The sequence below is a fragment of the Thunnus maccoyii genome, chromosome 5 (genome assembly GCF_910596095.1).
Source record: "Thunnus maccoyii chromosome 5, fThuMac1.1, whole genome shotgun sequence".
NCBI classification, from domain to species: Eukaryota; Metazoa; Chordata; class Actinopteri; order Scombriformes; family Scombridae; genus Thunnus; species Thunnus maccoyii.
In genome coordinates this window covers 5442638-5469414 of record NC_056537.1, presented here as the reverse complement: position 1 = coordinate 5469414, position 26777 = coordinate 5442638, and the positions used below count along the sequence as shown (strand labels likewise).

Here is a 26777-nt window from a genome sequence, read left to right as displayed (position 1 = left end):
ACATAAAACAAAAGTGTTTGTGTTGATTTTCCACAGAAAAACAGCTGTTCTGTCAGAGCTGAACACATAAACTATGTGCCAACGTATCTTCATACCCAACAGCTGCGGTGACTGTTCGGTAGAAGTCACCACTTCCTCAAAACAGGGCTGAGGAAGAAGTATGAAAATGTGACTCATGCCCATAAACATTAAACTGTACATGTGAATTGTGGAGGAGGTGAAGTGTGAGACTCTTCCTCTGCTCTCAAGGTGCAAAAACTGTCAAGAGAAGCTTAAGTCTTCAGATTCATTCAGTTTTACTAATTCAGTTCATTAGACAGAGATTCACATGGAGTTACACACACACACACACACACACACACACACACACACACACACAGTGCTCACCTGTGCGTCGGGGGGTCTGGGTGGCGGTCAGGGCGACTCTACGCAGGCAGAGCAGTTTGAGGAGGGGGGAGGTCTGCTGGTTGAGCTGACTCAGCTCTCTTTTGGCCCGAGACAAGTTAATACTACAGAAACACAACGGTTACAGCTCAGCTTCAAACATTCATCAACACAATGTTACATCATGTAAATTAACTTTAATCAGGGTTTCTGCAACAGATGACCTTTTTAACACCACAAAAAATAAAATTTTATACCTTTTTCATGGTCATAACACTCAAAGAATGATGAAAAACCAGTAGGGACAAAAAGGCCTACAATTATTTATGAAATACATAATTGTCACTATTTAATATATTCAAAGGGTTTTTTTGTTTTTTTAAAGACTTTTCAACATTGCAGGTACTCAGGTTTTAAGAAAATACTAATGTACAGGTTGTCTGCAAGGATCAGAAGGGACATTTTAGGCTGCTAAAGGCCTTTATATGATATAAGGGAGAAAACTGATCAACGTTATGAATGAGAATGAGAACAAAAGACAATATAAAGTGGCAGACAGGATGCAGCTTGATACAACTCTGTTCTGGATTCACATTTAAATTCATTACATGGGTTTGTTGTTCTCACACTTTATAATATTTGCCAAATCATCCCATCAGTTCCATTGATTTTCTGTGGTGAAGGCAGCTGTTGGTTCCTGTTTATTTTAGGGATGCACGATATTATCGGCACGTCATCGGTATCGGCCGATAAAAGCTCTAAAATGAAATATCAGCATCGGCGAATTCTGCCGATTATGAGAGGCTGATATGTCGCCATCTCCTCCGCCGCCTGACTGTGCTTCCCTTGATGGAGTGTGTCACCCTGACGGTCCCGGTGCTTCCTCCGCAGGCTCCACTTCACTCAGCTGCCCGTCAGACCCGCTGCTTCTTCCTACTTTAACCCGAATAACAAACCGGGGCTTGGTGCTCCACATAGAGAGCCGGGGCTAACGTTAGCTGGGAGGCTAGCAGAGGCTAGCTGGCTGTGCTTCCCTCCGGTCATGCTGCGGCTAACACTCCGCCCTCCTCTCAGCTAACGTTAGGCCCGGCTCTCCATGTGGATCCAACTGGACCACCGAGCCCCGATTTGTTATTCAATCATACTTAGTATAATCTATGCTTGCATGCATAATAGTCTCCTCCGCCAGCTGGAAAAAAATATGTGCATATATCGGCATCAGCAATCGGCCACAATGAGTTGGAAATATCGGCATATCGGCATAAAATCCAATATCGTGCATCCCTAGTTTATTTATATGAAAATTAACCTTTAGAGATTGAAATTAGCTCTAGGTAGATAATCTCTAACAGTGTTTTTTTTGTTCTTATCTTCTTGTCAATGTTACATTATCATATGATCATTTAGCTGCATTAAAAAGTCTACCTGACGGTGTGTTAAAGGTCATTCTGAAATCAGAGATGAGACTCTGAAAGCACTATCACTATTGTTGCAATTATACTGTATAAATTGATTAGGACCAAAGCGTTTGCCAAATAAATGAAATTTGAGGAAAACATTTTTAATAAAATAAATCAAATTCACATGATCCTTCATGACATCCATGTTTGCTTGTTGTTTGTCCGCTGCACAGCTCATCAAAGCGATGTCGTTTTGACCTCGGATGTCTGAGTGTTCCTGAACGCACCACGCAATGATAACAAAAACACTAAAGCGACTTAAACGTTGTCTGTGATGGATTATCTATCAATAACTTTGACCTTTTAGCCTTCATAACAGCCAATCAGTGTAACTGAAACATTTCATTATTGATTGATCTGTTGGTTATTTTTCTTCATTAATCGATTGGACATAAATATCGATCACTGTTTCCCAGAACCTAACGTCCTTGTTTTGTCCACAACTCAAAGATATTCAGTTTACTGTCACAGAGGACTAAAGAAACCAGAAAATATTCACATTTGAGAAGCTGGAATCAGAGAATTCGGACATTTTTTTCTTCAAAAATTACTAAAAATGATAAATCTACTATCAAAATAGTTGGCGATTAATTTAATAGTTGGCAATAAATCGATTAATCGACTAATCAGCTCTAAACAGAAGATGTGTCCGGTTGTCTCCAGCCAAACAGATGAAGTATTTTCTTAAAACAGCAGCTATGACACGTTGAACTGACCTGAACTCCGGTTTGACTCCCAGTTCTTTCTGCTGCAGGTCCTGCAGGCTCCTCGTGGTTTTGTTGAACGCAGCGTCCTGTCGATGATGAGCAGCACAAACACACGCGAGAGAAATGAAGACATGAGGTCTGATCACATTACTGTCATTACACATCGACATCAAATTTAACTGCAGCTTTGATTCACTAACGGGGATGTTTGCGTGTCAGCGGGATCAAAGAGACGGAAAGAAAGAAATAAGATTTATAGATAATCTCTGATCTCCTTTGTGCTCTGATGTTCTGCAGCCTGTCTGTCAGCCAACTTAATGCGTTCAAGCTCTGAGCTCTGACTGTGTTCTGTTAGATTTAAACTAAACCTCTTGTAGCTGCATTGCAGACGGTATTTGCTTCTCCTTCTTCTTCTATGGTGGATTTCTGCTGTATGTTTCTGCAAAATTGCTGATCTGCAAAGAAGCTCTTGATCGCTGATATTTTGCGATCTATCCACAGGAACGAGAACAGATCAAAACACTAAACTGAGCCAGAAATGCAATAAATATAACCGCTATCTGCAGGTGGAGCATCATTTCATTTCAACACCTGCAACACCTCATACTCAGCACTTGTCTGTTTTTTTTTATTTGTAAAAGACACATTTCAGTGTTTTCAGTGTGTTTGAGGAGCGAGACGTCTCAGACCTACCTGGCTGGCTTCAAGCGTTCCCACGAAGTTAAAGATTAAATCATGGATACCATGATGAACATAGATCTGGAAAAAAGAAGAAGAAGAAGAAGAAGAACTTTTGTGAGAAAGCAAAGCAACAGTCAGACACAATCCAGCATCAGTTATGTGAAATATGTTTGCATGTTTGATTTAACAGAGTCACTAAACAAAGACTGCAACTCATTAATAGTTTCATTAACAGTTAATATGACAATCATTTTCTGGATTGATTAATTAATCGCCTGCTTTATGAAACAGAAAACAATGAAAAATGTCAACAAATGTTTTGTTTTTTTTCAAATATTATTAAGACAAAGTAAAACAGCAAATCCTCACATCTGAGAAACCAAACGAAAACATCAAATTTTGTATTTTTGCTTGAAAAAAATCTAACTATCGACTAACTGTTAAATTATTCTTTTCTAAATAAATTTAAAGAGTGAAATAAAAAAACACATTTTAATCCTGTTAGTTGTTCATTTCTCATATGACAATTATACGTCCAAAAAACTCATTTTGATCATTTTTTTTACATCAAAATCCTTCTTTTCTCTCTTCCTGTAAAAAGGTTTTCAGATGTTTGATGACTCATCTTTAAACAAAACAACTAAACTAACACGCATCATAAAAAAAAAAAAAACTACACGTGAGCGCTCGTGTGTTCTATCAGTTTGTTTTCATTTCCTAAACACTGCGGTTGAGCTCTAATTCATTTATTTCCCCCCTCGTGCTCCTTCTGATCAAACCGCACGGTTGAGGGAAGTGTGTGTGTGTGTGTGCGTGTGTGTGTGTGTGTGTGTGTGTGTGTGTGTGTGTGTGTGGAGTCCAGTTTCTCTCTGCGGCTCCGTATTCACTAATCAAAGCCCACGTTTCAGCGCTCCGATTTGATGTAATCGCCTCTCGTAACTGTACGTCACAATACGGAAGCTAAAAGACGCTCTAGCTGTGACTTTAAAAGGAAATATTTCAGCATATGAACGACATAAGACGCCACGCAGACGGTGAAAAAGGAGGCTGAACGTAAAAGTGCTAAAAAATATACAAGTTTTTTGAGAGCACAGGTGATCGCTGCAGTATCCGCTGGCTGCTTGTTAGCTTCATGGTTTAAATGGTGTTCAGCTGGGATTAAAAGTTTACAAGTAGAGTAAAAGTTCCTATGAGTAAGGCTTTGTTGTTGAATTTTTTGTTATTTATTATTTATGATGCTGTTGTTGGACATAGTTGCTGTTAGTCAGACAGAAAATATCAAAAGATTACTGTTCTGTTATGATGTTTTACACCTTTCTGTTTTTCTAATAAACGCCTTTTGTGATTGGATTGTTGGTAGACGAACCAGTTTATTTAATCCCTCATAAACCTTGAATACAACTACTCACATCAAATATCTGAAAACTAAAATGTAGTACAAATAGACACTTCCTGGTCCGGGACTGAGCGGATTAAAGGCTGCGTTCATGAGTGTATAATCGGATATGTTTGTGTATGTGCTGCACGGGCTCCTACGCTCCTGTTCCTGCCTTCAAAATGTAGTTTTCTTTCTTTTAGTGTTTATAATTATAAGAAACGAAGGCCGGTTGCTGACCTTCAATTCAAATCCAAGTCATGAGCTTCATTTTCATCCGTTTTAAATGTGTCTCAGAAACAAACCTGTTAACTTAAACCCATGAACACTGAGTAAAGTTACCTCCACTGCCTGTTTGAGGAGAGTCATCTGAAGCTCCTGCTTCGCCAGAAGTTTCTGTAGATAAACAAAATACTCATCAGAATCAGTTAATGCAGAGAAATGGATTAGTCACCGCAGAGGATGTGACGCAACTCGTCCCGACTTCTGTGATCAGGCAGAAAATTGAGCAGAGAGAGGAGAGGGGCTGCTGCTTATCATATTAAACTTGACGTCTCTGGTGTCATGTGGTGTCTTCACTGATCAACATACAGTTTGTGTCCCTGTGGATCTTTGGGGGGGTTGTAGGGAGGGGGGGCTTTCCCCCTCGTCCACAAATGAGACAGAAACTTAAGATGCATTTGAGCACCAAGAATTTCCAGGTTTAACACCAATAATTTGTCCTCAAATGGTCAACAAAAGTATATCAGTGATAAAGTGGGACAATGCGATGTTTAACTGCAGCACATGATGCACAACTGGCCATAAAATCATATAACTTCCTTTTATCTGTGACGTCCAGGGATGAAGAATATGTTCAGGCAGCAGAACATCTGGTTTCCGGCGGCTCTTTCTCATTAGTCCACTTCATGTCATTAGCATACATACCTGGTAAATGCAACATGCTTGTCTGTAGGGCTGCAACTAACAATTATTTTCATAATCAATGTTTTTTTCTAAATTTATTTTTTGGCCCATATAAAATCCGAAAAATTCCCATCACCTAGAGCCCAAAGTGATGTCATCAAATGTCTTGTTTTGTCCGACCAAAAAGTCCCAAACCTCAAAATATTCAATCAACTATAATATTAAGACAAATACACGCACATTTTCACATCTGAGAATCTTAAACAAGAGAATTATTGGATTTTTTACTTCAAAAAATTTTAGATTGATCGACTGATTTTTGCAGCTGTAGTTGTTTAAGATTTCCAGATTTTACAAGTAGACGAGGATCATCTAAACGCTGCTTTAAAGGGCATCTGAGCACTTTAAGGACTCTTTGTCCACGTTAGCTTAAAGGCTGAGATTTAAAGTTTATTCTTGACTTTGGAAACTTTTAAAGCCAACATGGACATTAAGTCTTTAGAGCGCTCAGAAAAATATTATACTTGGACGTCTTCAATTCCATGACAACTGGGCAAACCGCTTGAGGAAATCCTGCTCTGAATCTACAGCTCAACTTCTCACCCAAAACCTTCCAATATCTGCATAGATCTCGACCGTAGCTGAACCTGCGGGTCGGTTTCTACTCACCAGGCGAGAGTCTCTCAGCAGACACTGAAGACATTTAGTGTAGAGACCGTTCACTGAGTCCTGAGAGGAGAGAGAACAGACGAGCGGTCAGTGCTGCAGGGAAGCTAACTGATCAATCACCAAAACTGTTCATCTTCTATTAAAAAGGAAAAATACACCCTTAAAGGACGGGTTCGCAGTTTTTCAAGTCTGTCAGGAGCCTAAATGAACATTGAAACATGTTTTTCTTGCTGTAATCATTCCTCCTGTTCATACTGACTGTTAGAAGATCCCTTCATAATGTATTTACAATGGAAGTGATGGGAGACAAAAATGTATTTCAAAGTTTATCTGAAGCTAATATGAAGCTTCAGCGTCCAAATGAGTCAAATCAAGTAGATATCTTTCAACGTTACAGTCTTTTTAGTGCCAAAGTCCCTCTTTTTGTTACTATACTTCCACCGCAGCTCAACAGGGAAACACAAAGAGGGAATTTGATGCTAAAAAGACTGTAAATGTGTCAGATATCCTCTTGATATGACTAACTCAGACTGCTGCCTCATCTAAGCTTCACATCAACTTTTAAATGACTGTGTGGACACACTGTGGATTTTGTCCTCCATCACTTCCATTGAAAGCACATTTGAAGGATCTTTTAATATCCAGTATGAACAGGAGGAATGATTACAGTGAGGAAAACCTCTTTCACTGTTCATATGGACACCTGACTGGTGACAAGAGGTGAGGAAATGGAAGGAAAAGGCAGAAGGAAAGATGAAAAAGAAGCAGAGGAAGAAGAAGTTCAAAGACAACAGGTAGCAAGAAGTTGGAAAAATAATAAAGAGGAAGGAACGAGAACAACAACAGAAGTGAGGAAGACGTAGAGTTTGTCCTACTATGTGGTGTCGGAGTCCCTTCCTCTCCTGCTCCTTGAAGGCCTGACAGAAACCGTGGATGAACTTGTCCAGTTTCTGGGCGTGACGGCCCAGGAACTCCCTGACATCCTCCAGGCTCTTCAGGCAGTAAGGGGGCGGCGGGCTGAGCTCGGCCGGACTCGGGTCCACCTCGACGGGCCGGGAGATGCATAGGATGCTGTAGCTCTGCTCCTGGTCGTTGTAGAACGTTTCCTCAAACAGGATGGGGACTGACACAGAGGCCGGGGAACCGGATCCCAGCAGGACCTGCCTGTCCTGGATCTTGACCTCCTGCAACATACAACAGCAGCGCAACATTAAAGCAATGGAGGCCCATCATCATATAAAACCTTAAAATAGTTAAAAGTAGAATAAAGTAACTGAAGATTATTTAAATGAAAGCCAAAAGCTATTAAGAGCTGCATGACTTTAATTCAGGTTTAAGAGTAACCAATAGGAGTGTCTTCTCTTCAATTTAAATGTTGGTGCAGCCAATAGGAACCTCTTACTTCAATCTAGACTTTAAACTATCCAAAAACCATCTTCTCCCCTTAATCTAATAATACTAATCTTTATTTAGGTAAAGTGTTATTCAAAGTACTTTACAAAAAAACACATAAAAACATAAAATGCAGATAGTTAAAACTAAGTTAAAACCATAAAAATGTAATTGAATCACTCTGCCGCGCTGATCTCATCAGACCAGTCGTTCCAGAGTTTAGGAGCTCTGACAGTAAAGCCTCCTTCACCTTCGTGTTGGTGTTTGTCTCATGATGTTGGAACCAGAAGAGACACTGAAGATCTGCTCTGTGGCATTATATATGGCATTGTGTTTAGCTGTGACAGGTCCAGGTCTCTTGCCGTCTTGACCTCATACACTGCTGTCATGTGCCGATTCAGTGACATTAATCAATAATGTTATTAGTTCCACCTGTGCTTTTTTTCCTGCTGTGACAAATCAAATGTCTGCAGCTTGTTTTCAAATCAGTCCGTATCCAGTATTATGTGTGTCAGACTGGACTCTGGTATATTAGTTATTTAGTTGTTAGTTTTAAGATGATTCTGACGTCATTGATCTTTACAAAGTGAGACGAACCTTTCCATCCACAGTCCGGTATCCGTCCCCCTCAGGCTGCAGGACATAACTGTCGAACTGAGAGTCTGAGAAGCTGCTGACGGTTAAACTTCCACAACAAGGCACCAGAACCTGCAACACGGGAACAAAGATATTATTAGTTTTACATTTTTAATCATCACTCAGTGTTAAAGATCAAACAGTTTATACAAAACTAAATCCAGTCTATAACTCATGACTGTTTCCAGTCACACTGGGCCGCAAATTCTTTCTGCGGCTGGAATCAGTTTTGATTCTGTCCAGACCAGGAACGACAGAAACATCAGATAAAAGAAGCGTTCTGGTTTTTAAACATGCTGACAGTAGAGGAAACAGACGGATGCTGATGCTAGCAGGACTAATCACTGAACTAATCGCTGCAGTTAGAGAGAAATACTGATAGAGATGTAATGAGCAGTGACACAAACAAAGAAGAAAAGAAAAGTGACTAAAATACTGTTTATATAGCTGTGTTGACCCTAATTTTATTCCATAGTGAAACCCTGACATTTCGCACAGTGTGTAGTGTTTGAACACTGTCTTGTATAACTGATTTTCCAGGTCAGCAGTCTGCTGCTGTGAAACACGTATTAGCAGCTGTAATCCAGTTAGATGTATTTTCCTGTGTTCTGCTGATGTTTTGACTGCGAGCGGATCATCTGAGTTTCCAGTAGTGAGTCAGAGCCGCTGCTGGAAACCATCCAAAACATCTGATTCTCATCTGCTGAACTTTCAAGCGTCTTGGCAAGCTTAAACATGTTTTATAGGACGATTATTGACTCGTTTAGATCGTTTCATATGTTGATTTTTTCACTGTGGTTGCACTTTGCCGCGGACTGGAGTCTTTAAAGTCCTTCTTCAACTTAAAAAAATGTGTTTTGCTTATTGTTACTTGACTTGAACTGTGCAGAGTGATGCATGTTTGGCACCAGAAGACTGTTTTCACCTGTTGAAAGTTAAATATTAGAATTAAGCTTATTGTTATGTGCATATTATTACACATGGCTGAGACTTGTATTATTATAATACTTCTGTTCATTGTTACTTGAATTATTATTATTCCAGTAACAAACATTAGAAGCAAGTTCTCTAAGCTTAAGAGTGGAATAAAAAAGGTTTTTTGAACACATAATAACGCATAAAACAATGTATAATATCATCATGAATGAGGACAGGTTGTATATTTCCAAGTTTTCCCTTTTTGAGAGAAGCAAAGTGTGATTTATCTGAATATGGATGTTAATAAACCAGATTAGATCTCCGGCTTTTATTGGATGTGTGAGTTTATTGAAGACGTATTACTGAATATTGGAATACAAGTCAAAACGTTATACTGATTGGCTACTGAAGGGGCCGGCGCTTTATGTTTGATTTCACCCACAAACACTGAGAACGGACTTTACAGTGAAGTAAATGAACAATATTTGTACTAGTAATCAGTTAGTTGATCTACATTAATTAATCTGCAACTATTTTGATAATCGAATAATCATTTTAGGCATTTTCTAAAAAGAAAAACAAACGTTTGCTTGTTTCAGCTTCTCAAATGAGATGATTTGATGCTTTCATCTGTCACTCATGATAGTAAACTGAATATCTTATTTTGAAAAGCTAAACCTTGTCAGAGGTTCTTCCCCCAAGCCCTCTGAGTAAAATGCTGTTTTTAAAATGTTCAAAGAGTAAATGTAATTCATTACTTTTTTGCAGCAAAGCATTGTATGTTTTAAAATTAGGAGGGCAGCAACTAATCATTATTTGTACTAGTAATCAATTAGTTGATCTACATTAATTAATCTGCAACTATTTTGACCATCGAATAGGCATTTTCTAAAAGGAAAAACAAACGTTTGCTGGTTTCAGCTTCTCAAATGAGATGATTTGATGCTTTTATGTGTCACTCATGATGGTAAACTGAATATCTTATTTTGAAAAGCTAAACCCCTCATGAACTCCCTTTAACCACCTCCATACACACACACACACACACACACACACACACACACACACACACACACACACACACACACACACACACACACACACACACTCAGTTGGTTTAGAGCTGCGACAATCAGTCATTTAATCGATAAGTTGATCAACAGAAAATTAATTGGCAACTATTTTGATAATCGATTAATCATTTTGTTCATTGTTTTAAGGAAATATTTACTGGTTGCAGCTTCTCAAGTGTGAAGCTTTTATGCGTCGTGCATGATAGTAAACTTAACATCTGAATATCTGGGTTTTGGACTGTTGATCTAACAACATTAAGACATCTGAAGACGTCTTCACATATACAGTATAAACTCTATGGATAGAACGTTTGCACTATAACTGCTGCTACTTGACATGTATGAAGTCTGTTTTTATGTTTTTATCTGTTTTTATTTTGCACACTGAACTAGTAGTAAACACAGTTTCGTTCTACTGTGCACGTCTCACTTCTCTGGTCTTGGATGACAGTAAAGTTTACTTTGAGCTTTGATCAGATAAAACAAGACATTTGACATCTGATAGACCAAACGACTAATCGATTAATCGAGAAAATAACGGACAGTATTTGTATGTCTTAAAACATGTTTGGAGAGGATCTTTAAACAGCACAGCTCTTCAAAGCAATGCCTTTTAGACAGAGGTCTCACATGTCTGAGCAGCCTTGAATGCACCGTTATCATTGTGTGATACCATGAAGTTAAATGTTGTCTGTGATGGATTATATATCAATAACTTTTATAAACCAGAATCAGTCCGAAAGGGTAACTGAAACAGAAGAAACAGAGAAAACTCATTAATCAATCACCCCAGCTTTACCTCAACAAATATTCATCTAATGCTCAGACCAATTCTATGATTAAATATAAACTGACAAGTGCAGTGAGTGTAGACGTGTGGGCTCAGAGAGGAACGCAGCTAAGAGAGTGTTAAAACCACAAAAAAAACACACACACACACACAGCGCTGAACTGACAGCTTGATCTGCTATTAGGACATTAAACATTTAGTTTCACTTTGAAAATGAAGCGGAAACCAGTCGCCTATGACTCCTACTCATTACACTGGTTAATGGGTCTGATACAGACTGGTGGGCACTTCAGGGATTTCTGGTAAAGAGGCTGTTTACGTCTGACGCACATTTAACTGAGCTGTGACTGGTTTAACCGAGAGAATCCGCAGCACAACTGTAGAGAATCAACCAGGGAGCTGCTGCTGGTGTTGTGGAAAAATCTTCAAATGGGCCAATAAGTCCTCAGGTCACCCACAACTTAGTATTAAACTCAAAACTTATAAGAGAAAAACTAAAAAAAATACACTGGAAACTGGTAGAGTTCAATGTGAATAGATTTACTGTGCATAAAGAGATACAGCGCAAACCGAGGCCTCTATCCCGGGACGAAGAAAAACCTTATGCAACATCATAAAACCTCATATTGTGGAGCTTAGTTTCTAGTCTCCTCCTCATTGTTACTTATGTTCAACCATCTGGTCATTATTTCATAAGTTCATAAGTGACCTTGACACTTTGGTGATAATACAAGTGTGACTTATCCACCTTTTTCTCACACTAAAAATGGCGGCCTTTAATCATTTTACACAGAAAACCCACAATGCTACACCACAGATTAGCCTTCTTGCTAACTCCTCATGGAAAGGCAGTTTTCCACCACAGTGCCTTTAAGTCCAGTAGTAGTTTGTTTAATTCTAAACAATAAATACAGCAGATTATTTTACTGATTCAAAATGCCTTCAACCAGAGAGGAGGAGGAAGTGATCTGTGAAATCAGCTGCTGAGTTTTGCTAGAAGGGGAAACAGACTTGTTGTTATAGTTGTGGTCTTTTCAGTGGTGGAAGAAGTACTGAGATCCTTTATTGAGGTATCAATACATCGATGTGAAAGTACTGCATTACAAGTAAAAGTCCTGCATGAAAAATCCTACTTTGAACCAGAAAATCTGCTTACAGGGACTTGAAACTGGTTGATAGATGATGTATGACATTCAACATTTGGACACAGTGGGGTTTTTTTTGTTATGTTATCATTATGTGGTAACACAGAGACCTCATGAAAAGAACAAAACCTTATTTATGCAAGAAAAACAAAGCTTCAAGTCATTCTTTTTTTTTTAACAACATCCATGTTTCCTAAATCCCTGCTCTTTTGGTTTTTTTCTTGTTATACTTCTGACAAACACACAGTTTTAAAGAGGTGAATTTCAACTTAAAAGTCATGACTCACGATGCCGTGGAGCTCTGCCACTCGGCTGCAGAGGTCCGGTCTCTGCTTCTCTAACGCCAAGTAGAAAGGATTCTTCAGGATGTTCTCATCATATACAGCCATAAGGAGCTGGGAGTCTGGATCCTGTGGAGGAGGAGGAGGAGGAGGAGGAAGAGGAGGAAGAGGAGGAGAGGAGATTCAGATGCTGTGATGGAGACGAAGTTAAATCAATGATAACTTACTCTGTTTTCATGAATGGAACCAAAAGAGAAAAATATATATTTGCATTATGATCTTATAAAGAAAAAAAGCTTTATTGGTTACCTCACATTTCTTGGTGATTTTCTCTTATTTACACATCGTTGAAATGCCTAAATTAATAATTGATGAGGTGAAATTGTGCGCTTGACTTTGTCATGTCGATTTTGTTGCCTATAAGTGTGGTGGTTGTTTATTGTTAATATTAAGGCTCCTTATTGTCCATGTGGGGTATTTAGGCTACTTTGGTCATTTAAATAACATGAGTTACCTCATTATGTGATGAATGTTGCTTTATAATATCATCACATCACCCAAATATGCAAATATTTTCTTCTAATATCCATTATCAGTGTCATATTAGACTGATTTAGACAACTTAAAATACCCCCAACAGGACCAAAACACAGGTGATGATTAAACAAACTCATTTCGTAACTTCAGACATTCCTTCATGAAGACAATGTCTTAATACAGTGACAGATGACATCTTTAGTGTTAGAAATGTGGCAGCCAGGTGCACGGCTACATTTCACCCGTTGGTGGTTTTAGGTATACACCGACCGCTGGCGTTTCTAGCATTAATCCATAGCATGTGCGGCTAATTGTTCATCTTTTTTTGTTGTTGATTGTTGCTACAGAGCAGCTATGAAGAAAGACTTGGATAACCGTACTGAAGTATACATCGTTTGGGACTGGAGCTTCATGGGTTTTTGGTTATTGAAAGACAGTTTTAATAAGAGGAAAGAACATGAGAAAGAAGCACCAAAATCAACAGCTATAAATAGATATTAATGAAATAGATAGTAATAGACCAGTGATGACAGTGACTGCTGAGTTTCAAAACAAAAGCATGTGGAAATACTGGAGCTTTGTCAAGAACTGAGTTACGGCCGATTATAGATGTTTGAAGAGAGAACAGAAAACAAAGCTCCGAGACAGATCTCATGATTCCAGCATGTTTCCAAATTAAACCCTAAAATATTTCAGAGACAAAGGCCAAGTACATGATGGGAAATATTATTAATAAATCAAATATTATGTTCAGGCTACCAGACAAAAGTCTCTTTCAGACACTTTCCTGAATCTTCTTTGAGGAGGTTCTTTTATGTTTTATCATTTTCTGACGATTCTTTCAGAACTGCAGTCGCCGCAAACTCAGCAGATGCTCCGACCGACCAATAGGGGTCACTGATGCAACAACGTGGACACGATCCCTCACCGGCTTCCCACAAACAAACACTGACAGCTGTGTAGAGCTGCAACGATTAGTTGATTCATTTAATAGTAACAACTAAACAATTAATCAACTATTTTGGTGATGGATTAAACGTTTGGAGCTTTTCTTTGTGAATATTTTCTGGTTTCTTTAGTCGTCTATGACAGGAAACTGAATATCTTTGGGTTGTGGACTGTTGGTCGGGACAAAATGAGACATTTGAAGACGTTACCTTTGGTTTTGGGAAACAAAGATCAACATTTTCTATCTAACTATTTTCTGGCATTTTTTGGACCAAACGACTAAAATCGAGAAAATAATCAACAGAATAATCGATAATGAAAATAATCGTGAGTTGCACCCCTAATGTCGGTCACTGTTTCCCAAAGCCCAAGGTGACATCCTCAAATTAATTTAATAGTCGGCAAATAATCGATTAATCCACTAATTGTTGCAGCTCTATTAAACTGTAATGTCTTTTGTTGTTGTTTTGTTTGTCTGACAATTGCCACGGACACTTCTAAAGGTTTAATAAACTGAACTGAACTAAACTAACTTTCAGCCACATCACTAGCGTGGCTAATAAAGCATGTTTCACTAGTATTTAAAATATCACTGGATGATTTATTAATAGAGCACATTCAAAAACACGCTGACGACGGGGCTTTACAAAGACTGAGTTTTAGAGTTGAGAATTTATTTTAATATGAAAACTGTTAACCATGAATTTTCATTTGGCGCTTTCAGATCCACTGGGGAACTCCTCCGACAACTACATACATTCAAGGGCTTTTTTTTGCTGTTTGCATTGGCACCAACAATAGGACCGCTGAAGAGACGTAAGCCAGACGGTACACTTACATCACTCAAGGTTCCTCTTGGACTGAGAGAAGCTGCCCTGAAGTAGAAGCTAAAAAAGTCACTTAAAATGGCGTTCCAAGAACTACCATCGTTCCCAGTTCCTGCAGTGCAGACACAATAAAAGGAGGATGGATCCTCCAACAGTTTTTAGAACTACAAAAAAGTTCCTTCGGTCCGAAAGCGTGAAGATTTTTGTCAAGCCGCTCTTGTATGAACACATGACGATATCACTGAGCCCAGATACTTTCTTTGATAATATCTCCAATGTCAAAATAATGCAGTGTTCACTTCACATGACAACATTTAACATCACCCTTAAAAATGTGTTCATATTTTATTGGTTCAAGCTTTTATTTATCACTACTTATGCAGCACCAGGTCAGTCTAATAATCCCACCACAACCACAAGCTTCTCGCTTAAAGGTCGTTTCAGCAGAACGTAGCGTCAAAAAGGTTGTTTATAACTGTGTCAAGTTTCCTCTGTGTGTGTGTGTGTGTGTGTGTGTGTGTGTGTGGAGGGGGTGGGACGATATTAATGACAGTAAAACTGAAGATGAACATAATGTACCACTTTTACATTCATAATTTTATGCTTTCATTTGAAGACAGAGCCACTTTATCTCGGTCATCGTTCAGTCAGTGTGTGTGTACAAAAAAATCTAAAAAAAATAATCTAGTAAACAGATTTCTGCCTCCATCAGTAACATGATCACACTGTAAAGTAACACTACTGAAGCCTCAAGTGGCTAAACTAAAACTGAATAACAGTAAAGACTAAAACATCCACTCAACGAGCACTTTATTAGGAACACCTGCAGGCGCAATCTAATGTGATCCAATAGGACAGCTCATATCATCTCCTACAGTATCAGCAGTAATCAACTGCAAGACGGAGCAGCAACTTAATTTGTCCTACGAGGAAAAAAAAGACAAATTTACACTTTATCCAGTGACCTGTCTGACGCTGATAAGTCACAGTAATCTGATGTTTGTGTGTATCTACTGTATAACAATATAATAATCAATGAATTATTCTGCAGCAACAACAATCCAATTGACACACCTTTGCTAGATGGACCAAATTCAATTTTGATAACAACGGAGCAAAGTCCACAAAGAACAAACAACACAATATCATTCTTACACATAGAAACATTCAAGAGTGACCATGGCTACAAACATCATTATAATAACGAGCAGTTTATATTCAGTTTCAGTTATAAAAGTGCTTTTAACAGCCTGTAAACTGAATGAAAATGCCAACTGCTTTTTATATTTACTGTTCACAAAGCTCCTGCAATAAACCAAACTTTGCATCTCAATGATCCTGCAGCCTTAACAGCCACCGAACCTTCTTCTAAATCAATCTTTTGCAGCTGGATCAGGATCAGAGATGTTGAGACCACGTTGTCCATCCGTAGTTTAAATCTCTTCCTCCAACAGCTGATCGACTCACCTCATCTCTCTGCTCAGAGATCAGCTTCATCCTCTCTCAGCGCTCGTTCAGACGAACTGGGAACCACTTCAGCAGAGCAGCGGAGAGCAGACCACCAACCACCACCACCACCACCACCACTCGAGCGGCCCCACGTCAGCCGACTCAGCCGAGAAGAAACTGAGGAATGAGTCACGTGACCCTTGATGTCCTCGTGACCTCACAAGCTCCAATCTCACAGCGTATTCTGCGGTGCGGAGGAATGTCCGCCCCCCCCCCCCCCTCGGGCCGAACACACCGTGACGTGACACACTTACAGTCATTCAGCTGACGTCTGAGCCTCTGGCTTATAATGTGTGTGAACAGGAGAATTACTTACAGCAGCAGCGGAACAAACAACCAACAGAAGGGAGATTAAAGTCCAACCAGTCTGACGATATTCACCGATCACACCTCAAACGGATCAATAATTATCAATCAAAACGTACAGATCCTGGTTTAAGATGCTAAACATGTCGTCAGTGACCCGGGTTCAAGGCTGGGTTGAGTCTTATAGTTGTTGTATGAGTCCACAAAAAAGTGGAATATGAGTAGAGCTGCAACGATTAGTCGATTTATTGATCAACAAAAAATTAATCTGCAACTTTTTTGATAGCTGAACAATCGTTTTAGTCATTTCTTTACACAAAAACGCCAAACATTTGCTGGTGGAAGCTTCTCAAATGTGGTGACTGAATGCTTTTCTTTGTCAAAGACGAACTGAATATCTTTGAGTTTTGACTGTGGGTCGAACAAAAAAAAAAAGACATGAACGCTATTTTCTGACATTTTAAAGACAATAATTGAGAAAATAATCATCAGATTAATCGATAATGAAAATAAGTGTTACTTGCAGCCCTACAAACGAGTCAGTAACAACACAAAGAAGATATGAAAGGAGCCATTGAAAGCAGGAGAGTTGGAAAATTGAATAAACATGTGCACACACATAACGGCCACAACGCATTTCCAGACTGGCGATAGAAGTCAGGAAGTGACAAGATAATTAGAGCTGCAACGATTAGTAGATTAATCAATTAGTCGACTGATAAAAAAATTAATCTGCAGTTATTTTGTAAATTGAATCATCGTTTTAGTCTTTCTCAGCTTCTCCAATGTGATGATTTATTGATTTTCTTTATAAAACGTGATGGTAAACTGAATATCTTTGAGTTTTGGACTGTGGGACGAACAAAACAAGACATATGATGACATCACATTGGCGATGATGATGATGATTCTTCACTTTTTTCTGACTTTTAAAGACAATTATCGAGAAAATGATAATCAGATTAATCAATAATGAAAATAATGATTACTTGCGGCCTTACAAATGAGTCAGTAACAACACAAAGAATTGAATATTCTCAACATGTGCACATACACACACGCTTAATGGCATAAAAAGCTTAAAGCCTTTCAATACCGGCAGCAGAAACAGGGAAAAGACAGGAAATGACGAGATAATTAGATAAACTAAAGTCAATACGAAACAACAGTAGGATGCTTTCACTATTGATATGGAGCGCTGAACACATCATCCTCTTTCCTAATGACACGACCCTTTCAATCTAAAGGCGTTTGTGCTATGAGTCACTATACGTGTCACCGAGCTGCCTTATATCGTTCCTCTCAGGACAATAATATCATTTTGCATGCGAGTAGGACTATACATTATCTAGGAGACTTAAAATCTAACATGAGATTTTGTGATGTTTTGTCTTTAGTGGTTTTCAATCCAGCACAGATCTCCATATATGAGCGGACGGAGGAGATCGTCAGGGTTTCAGAGATATAAGAACCACGTTTATAGAGCAATGATCAACATAACAGTGCAGGAAACAAAGCTGTGAGGACCAGAAGCAGCCACCAATATCTTCTACAGGAGTATTAATAGGTATAATAATTAGTAAACCAACTTAATACAAGTGTTAAACAAAGTGTTATTCAGACTGTGTCACTGCTTCCATTAATGACAGGCAGGTTAGCACGTCATTGTACTGCGAATAAAGTTGTGTTTGATTTGAATATTATTCAAACTACAGACTGATCAGGTGAGAAAGACAAAGAGACATAAGAAGAGAGGAGACGGGTTTTTTTGATAAGTGAGCAGATGGCAGGGGAGAGTAAATGAGCCGGTTGAACCGGCGATGTGAAAGAAGACACCGTTTCTGCCGTCTGGGTTCACTGGATCAATGAAAAATCTCTCAGGAGCTGAATGTTAAAACCAGCGCAAAGAGGATTCACAGCTCGAGTTGAACGTGACTCTCACATCACGTCCTCGGGGCTGCACTCATGATGCATGATACAACAACACAACGCTCCTCTGAGTGAGACTGTGAGCTGAAAGAACAACACCGACGACCTTTAACTTTTAAAGAACTTATCAGACTCAGATCTCTGATTCAAACAGCCAGGTGTGAAGAATTTAAAAGTCAACTGACCTTTAAGATAAAACAAGACTGTGTCAAGCTCAAAGGAGGAAACTTACAGGCGCTTTATCAACATACAGTCGATACTGATAAATAATCAGCAACATGTTACAGTGCGATAACGAGCAATCAGTGGTGGAAAGTAACTAAGGTTTTGAGGTACTTGTACTTTACTTGAGTATTTCCATGTGATGCTACTTTATACTTCCACTATATTGTACTTTCTACTCCACTACATTTATTTGACAGCTTTAGTTACTTTTCAGATGAAGATTTGACACAATGGATAATATAACAAGCTTTTAAAATACCACACATTGTTAAAGATGAAACCAGTGGTTTCCAACCTTTTTGACTTTTGACGTCTTACAAAAAGCAGTGTGTAGTCGGGGTCACATTTCACATGTCTATGAGTTGTTAACAGCTCCACCAAATAGTGATTTTTCCCTCTAAACTTCTCACATGCTTTCATTTCAATAAATGTTCAAATGATCCAATATGTCACCAAAAATCAAAGATTAGAGAAAAAGTCCAAAAACTGAAAACAGATTTGTGTATCAGAACTTTGTTTTTTCTTCTTTCCTCTCCCATTAATCATCTCATGACCCCTCAGATTTATCTGCTGACCCTTTGGAGGGACCCGACCCCTAGGTTGGGAACCACTGGACTAAACTAGCTAACTGTATATAAAGTAGTGTAAACTAGCTCCACCTCCAGCAGCTACAACAGTAACATGCTGCTCTAACACTGATGCTTCACTATTAATAATCTAATGATGTCATATATAATAATATATCAGTCAGAGGGACCAAACCACTACTTTTACTGCAATACTTTAACTACATCAAGCTCATAATACTTATGTACTTTTACTGTTGTAGGATTTTTTTTTATTGTTATTTTTACATTGCTGTACATTGTGCTATTAAGCTTTCAGGTTGGATTGTCTGCTCTAGTTAACATTTGGTGCAGCACCTCTAGCTGGTTTCTTTTGTGCGCAGAAAAAAAATCAAACCAAACTCAATTTATAAATACGTCACTTTAAAGTTTATTTGCTTATTGACGTAATTACAAACCACACACAACAGGCCATGTGCAATCTGGTGAATCTTTTCTGTCTTCTGATACATTCGGCAAACAAATAATCGTCCTAGCTGGACGTTAAATTAAGTAAAACTCAATTTTTTTTGTCTTTTATGCAGCCCCATCCCTCCATCCACAATGACACTGAGTGGAAGTGGAGGCGAACCAATTGTCTTTGTTATTAAGTCGTTTTATATTGAAGGAACTGCGATTTGAAATATGTATAACATGTTCTTAAACACATTTCTCAACGTTGAATTCTACATTTAGTGGACGGAAATTGGCGTGACATCCCCGTTAAGGTTGGTATTTAGGATAAGCAATAAACTCTGATTAATAAAGCAGTTATAACGCTAGCTTCCTCCCAGCCGCACCTCGCAGGTGGAAGGAAGAATTTTTGGACTTATTTAGCTAAATTAACTGCTAGCCAACAGCAGTTTGGTCACATTTGTGAATTCAGATATTGGGGTGTCTCTAACGTGACTCAGACAATCAAAACTGGGGACCGGACGTTTTATAATTAGCGTACGATAACGTTAGCTACAAACAAGAAGAATATAAAGCGCAGCCTGATAGCTGCTATTAGCGCTGCTAGGTTGGTATTAGGATATCTAACGTTAGCTGGCTAACATGTTAGCATGACCGGTTAGACATCTCAAATCGGACAACAGAAGCGATATTACAGTAAGATGAGTGTTTTACCTGTTATCAGTGAGTCCCGCAGGTCATCCAGGCTTTGGCATGGCAGAGACAAACACCCGCAGCCGCCTGTCAGAAGCTGTTTGCTGCGATCAGCTGGCGACTTCTTCGTCTTCTTTTCTTCCGGCAGACCAACCACTGGTTAGCGCTTTGCTGCCCCCCGCTGGTGTGATAACGTCATTGCTACTTTTGCCCTCTGAAACCTACTGTATATCTTGTGATATAGATCAATGGTTTTAAGTGTACTACTTTCCTAGCTCTCTCTTTTTGAAACACCCAGCAGTCTTCTAAGGTATTTTTTTTAAATCCCCAGTTTGCCTAATTCAATGCATAAAACCCTCTTTTCCCTGTCATTGAGCAGGCAATGTATCAAGACATGTAGTACAGACTCCAGGACTCCCCAATTGCTGTCTCTGTGCTTCCCCACTAGCACTTGCTAATCCACAATATACCAGCTTTAGCCTTGTCAATTTGATCTCATCTTTCTGAGGCATGTTCACTCTATTGCTAGGTTTAACTGATGGTTGGATGTTGTTTCTCTCTCTGCTGTCTGTATCCCTCTTGCTGTCATTGATGGTTTGGCGCTCCATCCTGCCAAATGGTACCTGCACATCTACCCTGTACCTGCCTAAACTTGCCCTAGCTACCCTATCTGCCACCTCATTGCCCTCAACCCCAACATGTGCTGGAACCTAGTGTTGCACAATATACGGATACTAGCAAGGTATCACAAGATTCAAGATTCAAGATCACCAACACGAAGGTGAAGGAGCCTTTGCTGTCAGAGCTCCTAAACTCTGGAATGACTGGTCTGATGAGATCAGCGTGGCAGAGTGATTCAATTACAGTTTTATGGTTTTAAGTTAGTTTTAACTATCTGCATTTTATGTGTTTATGTTTTTTTGTAAAGCACTTTGAATCGACACTTTACATAAATAAAGATTATTATTATATTAAGGGGAGAAGATGGTTTTTGGATAGATTAAAGTCTAGATTAAGGTAAGAGGTTCCTATTGGCTGCACCAAAATTTAAATTGAAAAGAAGACACTCCTATTGGTTACTCTTAAACCTGAATTAAAGTCATGCAGCTCTTAATTGCTTTGGAAAAGTCAAGATTTTTAAAAGCAGAGGGCTTTTGGCTTTCATTTAGAGTTCAGTCTGCTTTAATTAAATAATTATCAGAGTTGCTCTATTCAACTTTTAACTATTTTAAGGTTTTGTATGATGATGGACCTACATTGCTTTAAATCTGACACATTTACAGGCTTTTTAGCGTCAAATTCCCTCTTTGTGTTTCCTCGGACAGTGTTTCCCTGTTGAGCTGCGGTGGAAGTATAGTAACAAAAAGAGGGACTTTGGCACTAAAAAGACTGTAATGTTGAAAGATATCTACTTGATTTGACTCATTTGGATGCTGAAACTTCATATTAGCTTCAGATAAACTTTTAAATACATTTTTGCACAGAAGGAGGACTGTGGATTTTGTCCCCCATTACTTCCATTCTAAGTGCATTATGAAGGGATCTTCTAACGGTCAGTATGAACAAGAGGAATGATTGCAGCAAGAAAAACATGTTTCACTGTTCATTTGGGCTCCTGACTGTTGGTTTGAGACACACTTGAAAAATTGTGAACCCCTCCTTTAAGGGGAACTCTTTGACACTTTCTATGGAAGGAGTATTGACACTTTTAACTTAAGTAAAAGTTGAAATACCACAGTTAAGAAATACTCCATTACAAGTAAAGGTCCTGCATTTAAAATCTTATGTTAAAGATCCCTTCTAGACATGTATTAAGACATATAAAATGTGGAATAATGTTTGGAACAATAATGTTTTTTCTACAAAAAAAGTATAATTATTGATTTAAAAATCCTTAATATGGCATCTACTTTCTCCTTCAGAAAAAATCCAAAATCTATGAATATGTTAATATATTTCATTTCAGAAGTTTAACTGATGGACACCAGATGTCTCCTCCTTCACTGTAAAGGCCATTCTCAGTGTTTGGTGCACTGGAGGCTTCAAGTTTCCACATCGCACTTGTGTAAGCTGAATATTGGACCAGGATTGGCTTCCAAAGTAGTTGTGATGTCACAAATCATGCCCCTAAAAATCAGATTATCAATGAGCAAAGAGAAAATTTTTCACTTTCAGCACATGAATGTTAAAAACAATCTCTGCACATACATCATTCTGCACAGTGGATCCCAAACATCCAACTGTAGGAACAAGAAGAAAAACACATTTTTGAGCAGAGGGGGACTTTACGTAAATTTTGCAACTACTTGTGTATTGCAAAAGTACAAAAATAAAAGTACTCAATAAACAAAATGCCTCGCTCAGTGTTATATGTATTATATATAGACACACGGATATATAGTGCCTGTGAAAAGTATTCACACCTCTTGGAAGTTTTCATGTTTTACAGCATCGAATCAAAGGGGATTTAATGTGGAATTTTTGACACTAGGAGGAGGAAACTTGCTTTTTGCAATAACATTTTAACTGCATTTGTAAGTAGATGTTTAGTAGCAACAAAACTAGTATTCAGTTAAAAGATAAAAGTCAAGATTTAAAGTCAGTAAAACTATCTTTGGTGATGTTAAACTGAAGTCACAGTAGACTTACCTCCACACTGGTGTCACGTTCAAAGTCAGTACAGACGTTCTTACACAGACTGAAAACAACTAACTTTCCGTCAGTGTTTTAGATGAAGAAAATGAAAAACTTGTCTGTGGAGGAGACATACTGTATGTGAAATTACTGAACCAATAACTGCCTTCTTTTATTGGATTAACAAAGTAACATTCACACTCTGTGTTCAAGCTGTGTTCAAGTTATACATTTGGAAAATAACATAAAAGACAAAAACAGGAAACCATGAAACCATCTGTTAGATTAAATCTGACTTGTGTTTAATGTAACGCCAGGCTTTTGTTTTAGTCCTTCTAACCCACAGTTTGGTCCAGACCTCAACTGACCTCTCAAAATGAAGGGCAGTCTGTCACACTTCTACCACAATAGATTGCAAAAGTATTCAATCCTGTGAACTTTTAGTCTTGTACCACCAAGAGAATGAATAAAGCCAGAGAAAACAAGAGAGTTTTCAGATGCTTTTTATACATGTGTGCACTGATTTTGGCTTTTTCTGGAAGTTTTCTGGAGGCTGCAAAAAGCACAATCATCTGTAGGTTTCAGCCTTGAAGAGGCACAACCTTTTAAAGTATGGGCTCGACCATGTAATGCTGTTTATGTCGAGAGAAAAATGTTCAAAATCAATCCTAAAAGTGACTATTTAGAAAGTTTGGGTTCGCAGTTTTTGCCATAATCATTTCTCCTGTCCAAAATCTGACAAAATCCACAGTCCTCCTTCTGTGCAAAAATGCATTTAAAAGTTTATCTGAAGCTTCAGCGTCCAAATGAGTCAAATCAAGTAGATATCTTTCAACGTTACAGTCTTTTTAGTGCCAAAGTCCCTCTTTTTGTTACTATACTTCCACTCCATTTTTATAACTTTAAAGTGACTTCAGAGTGTTTGTCCTCTCAGGTTTTACTTATATTCCCTTTTTTAAACCGATGTTTGCTTTTTGTTATTATTTCTATTGTGTAATTATAAATCTTTTAACTATGTTTGTTTGATGCTTTTAATGTAAAGAACTTTGTAACTTTTGTTTTGAAATCTTATAAACCAGGTGGAATGAAAGATGACTTCTTACTTACTCATTAATGTAAGTGCAATAAAAGCTTTACGAGTAAAAAGCCAATAAGAGTTCTTTATCAAACCACCTGTTCAACAAGCAAACACATGTAGGAAAGCAATATTTCCACCTGCTTTGCCCGCAGTTTCCCATCCACCGCCGGGATGTTTTATACAACCACAGCGCGCTGGTTAGGCTAATAAAATGAAAGCGGTGTTTATGTAGCCCAACTGTTTAGCTTAGTTTGTAACGTATATTAAAACTTTAAACCCTTTGGGGGAAATATCAGAAAAGCTCCTTTTAGTCTCAGCTGGCTGGGGTAGTGTGTCGGTGTCTGTGTTTGATTGACATTAGCTGGCAGCTACCAGTGTTACAGCTGAAATATACCAGGCATAAACTAGATCTAGATAAAGTAGATCATGGACGATTAATTGTTGATTATAATGGACAAGCTCTGCTGCGACAAACGTGTCACACCATGTCCATGCCCGGTGTATTTTGGCCGTTACACCATACAGAGCGGAAACAAAGTAAACAAACTGCTGTAGCTACAAGTCATGGACAGACAGCTTGTCCCCAACAGGGATTTTGAAGAGCAACAATCAAACCAGCATCTAACAGGTCCAAAGTAACATTTGCAGGTATGTTTACATGCTGTTTACTGTGCTGCAGCTGAGCAGCTAATTAGCTATGTAGCCTGCTAACTGATGTTAGTGGTGCAATTTTCCCTGGTGAATGTTTGTTTGGTGGCTCATTCAACAAGCTGCAGGACAAGACGTGTGTTCATGTTTGTAAGTTAGATAAGAAGGAGACTTTAGCATGAAAGCTAATGTGGCTAATGTGGAGTCAGTGGCTCTTGTGTTGTGTAGCAGGATGCAATCAGGCTCAGTGTGACCGTCTGCTCTGACTGTGGTAGAGCAACACATTATCGTTTTATGCAGGATTTGACTGGCTTTATTAAAGCCATTTCTCCATCAACAAAGTGGAGACATAAGCTAGACACTCTGAAGCAATATCTTAAGTGCAGTAAAAAAGAAATGTATTATTATTATTATTATTTTATCAAATAATTCTTTTGTGTCTCAGCTAGGTAAATTATGTATTTTGTGGTACAGGAACAATTTCTCAAAACTCATAGAAGTGAATATTTTTGCAATCTATTGTACTGCGACTGTAAATACAATATTAACTATTTACACAACATAAAACAGTCCTGTACTTATCACCAAAGTGTTATGACATAAAAAACAAGCACTAAGGAGCAGAATCTAGTTTCTCAAACAGAAAACAAACCATTTTACTGTGAAACTTTACAGATAACCAGGTTTCACCATCAATTAAGTTTCCATTAAGTTTTTACAGTTGTTATAATGAAATAAACAACACTGTAGGCTTGAATATCCACTCAACAGTCATACAAAACAAATCAAATCAACAAATGAAATGGTTACATTTTTACAGTCGGCTCATTGCGTAAACTTTACAACGCTTTCAACAAAACCATAGTAATTAAAATTACGAAACTGAAAGTTTAGAATGGCAAGTTCTCAGCTGTATCTTAAAATAAATTCCTTCATATTTCCCCCAAATAATTTCAAATCATTTCTTCAAATGTAATCTCAGAAATCAAAGTATGTACTGTGATCAATTTGTTTCAACGCTATAATTCCATAACAAGCTGGATATTTCAAAAATAAGGTAAAACAGTTACTTCAGAAGTCTTGTGGTTGAACTGAATATTTGGAAATCATATGAGCAAAGTGGACAGCAATTAGCCTCGTAAATCTATCTTCATTCCCTGCAGGCTTAATACGCAGGGAGGAGGTCACATGACTGACTGTTGCTCTTCCTGAGGTTTCTTCCATTTTTTTCCCTGTTTAAGGGTTTTTTTTAGGGAGTTTTTCCTTATTCGAATCGAGGGTCAAGTACACAGGATGTTGTATTACTGTACAGATTGTAAAGCCCACTGAGGCAAATTTGTCATTTGTGATGTTGGGCTATACAAATAAAAAATTGGCATGGATGTATTATAAGAGCTGGATAAGGCGCTGCCGCTCAACCTTGCAGCCAATTTTTTCCCACTGGTCATTCACAGTACTGCAGCAAAAAATCCCCCTGTGGCCCAAAAAGCATTTTCCCCATAGACCACCATTGTAAAATAGACTTCTGTAAAACTGTTGACAGGACACCGCGAACTGCAAACAATGTCAATTATGACTTTTCTATTATGAATTTTTGATCCATGGAGATTTTATATTTGTAAAACTTTTCTTAAGCCGAGAAAAGTGATTTAAAATCTGTGACGTCATCTAAATGTAAAGTCTATGGGTCAGGCAGGAACTCGCAGGCAGGGCCAGCGGGGGAAACACTACTGCGCATATTCAGTAGGTTGCACAACGCGGAAGCAAACCCGGAAGCTAGAAACTTTTTTGGCGTATGCTCCAGCCAAGCAATTCTTATTGGACTGAATGGGCGCCATTTTTAGTCCGGTATCCAGCTCTTATAGTACATCCATGTTCCACAGAGCCCGCCATGTTGCACCACCATGTTTCTACGGTAGCCCAGAACAGACAAACCAAACACTGGCTCTAGAGAGGGCCTTTCGTGTTTTTCGCAGGTTCTCCTACATGCTTGGAAGGGGAGGGTTT

At 38.5% G+C, this 26777-nt stretch overlaps 1 protein-coding gene across 1 annotated transcript in view; it reads right to left on the bottom strand.

Moving 5' to 3' along the window:
• ankrd27 (ankyrin repeat domain 27 (VPS9 domain)) overlaps positions 1 to 21103 on the bottom strand; it is a 43543-nt gene extending 22440 nt beyond the window's left edge. The window contains exons 1-9 of the mRNA XM_042412325.1: positions 20432 to 21103; positions 12424 to 12546; positions 8172 to 8282; positions 7058 to 7366; positions 6183 to 6242; positions 4950 to 5003; positions 3245 to 3310; positions 2561 to 2637; positions 388 to 509 (exon numbers count right to left, since the gene is read on the bottom strand). Coding sequence (XP_042268259.1) covers positions 388 to 509; positions 2561 to 2637; positions 3245 to 3310; positions 4950 to 5003; positions 6183 to 6242; positions 7058 to 7366; positions 8172 to 8282; positions 12424 to 12525 — 901 coding nt within the window. The 5' untranslated portion in view covers positions 12526 to 12546; positions 20432 to 21103. The remainder of the gene's footprint in view (positions 1 to 387; positions 510 to 2560; positions 2638 to 3244; positions 3311 to 4949; positions 5004 to 6182; positions 6243 to 7057; positions 7367 to 8171; positions 8283 to 12423; positions 12547 to 20431) is intronic.
• Positions 21104 to 26777: the final 5674 nt, after the last annotated feature.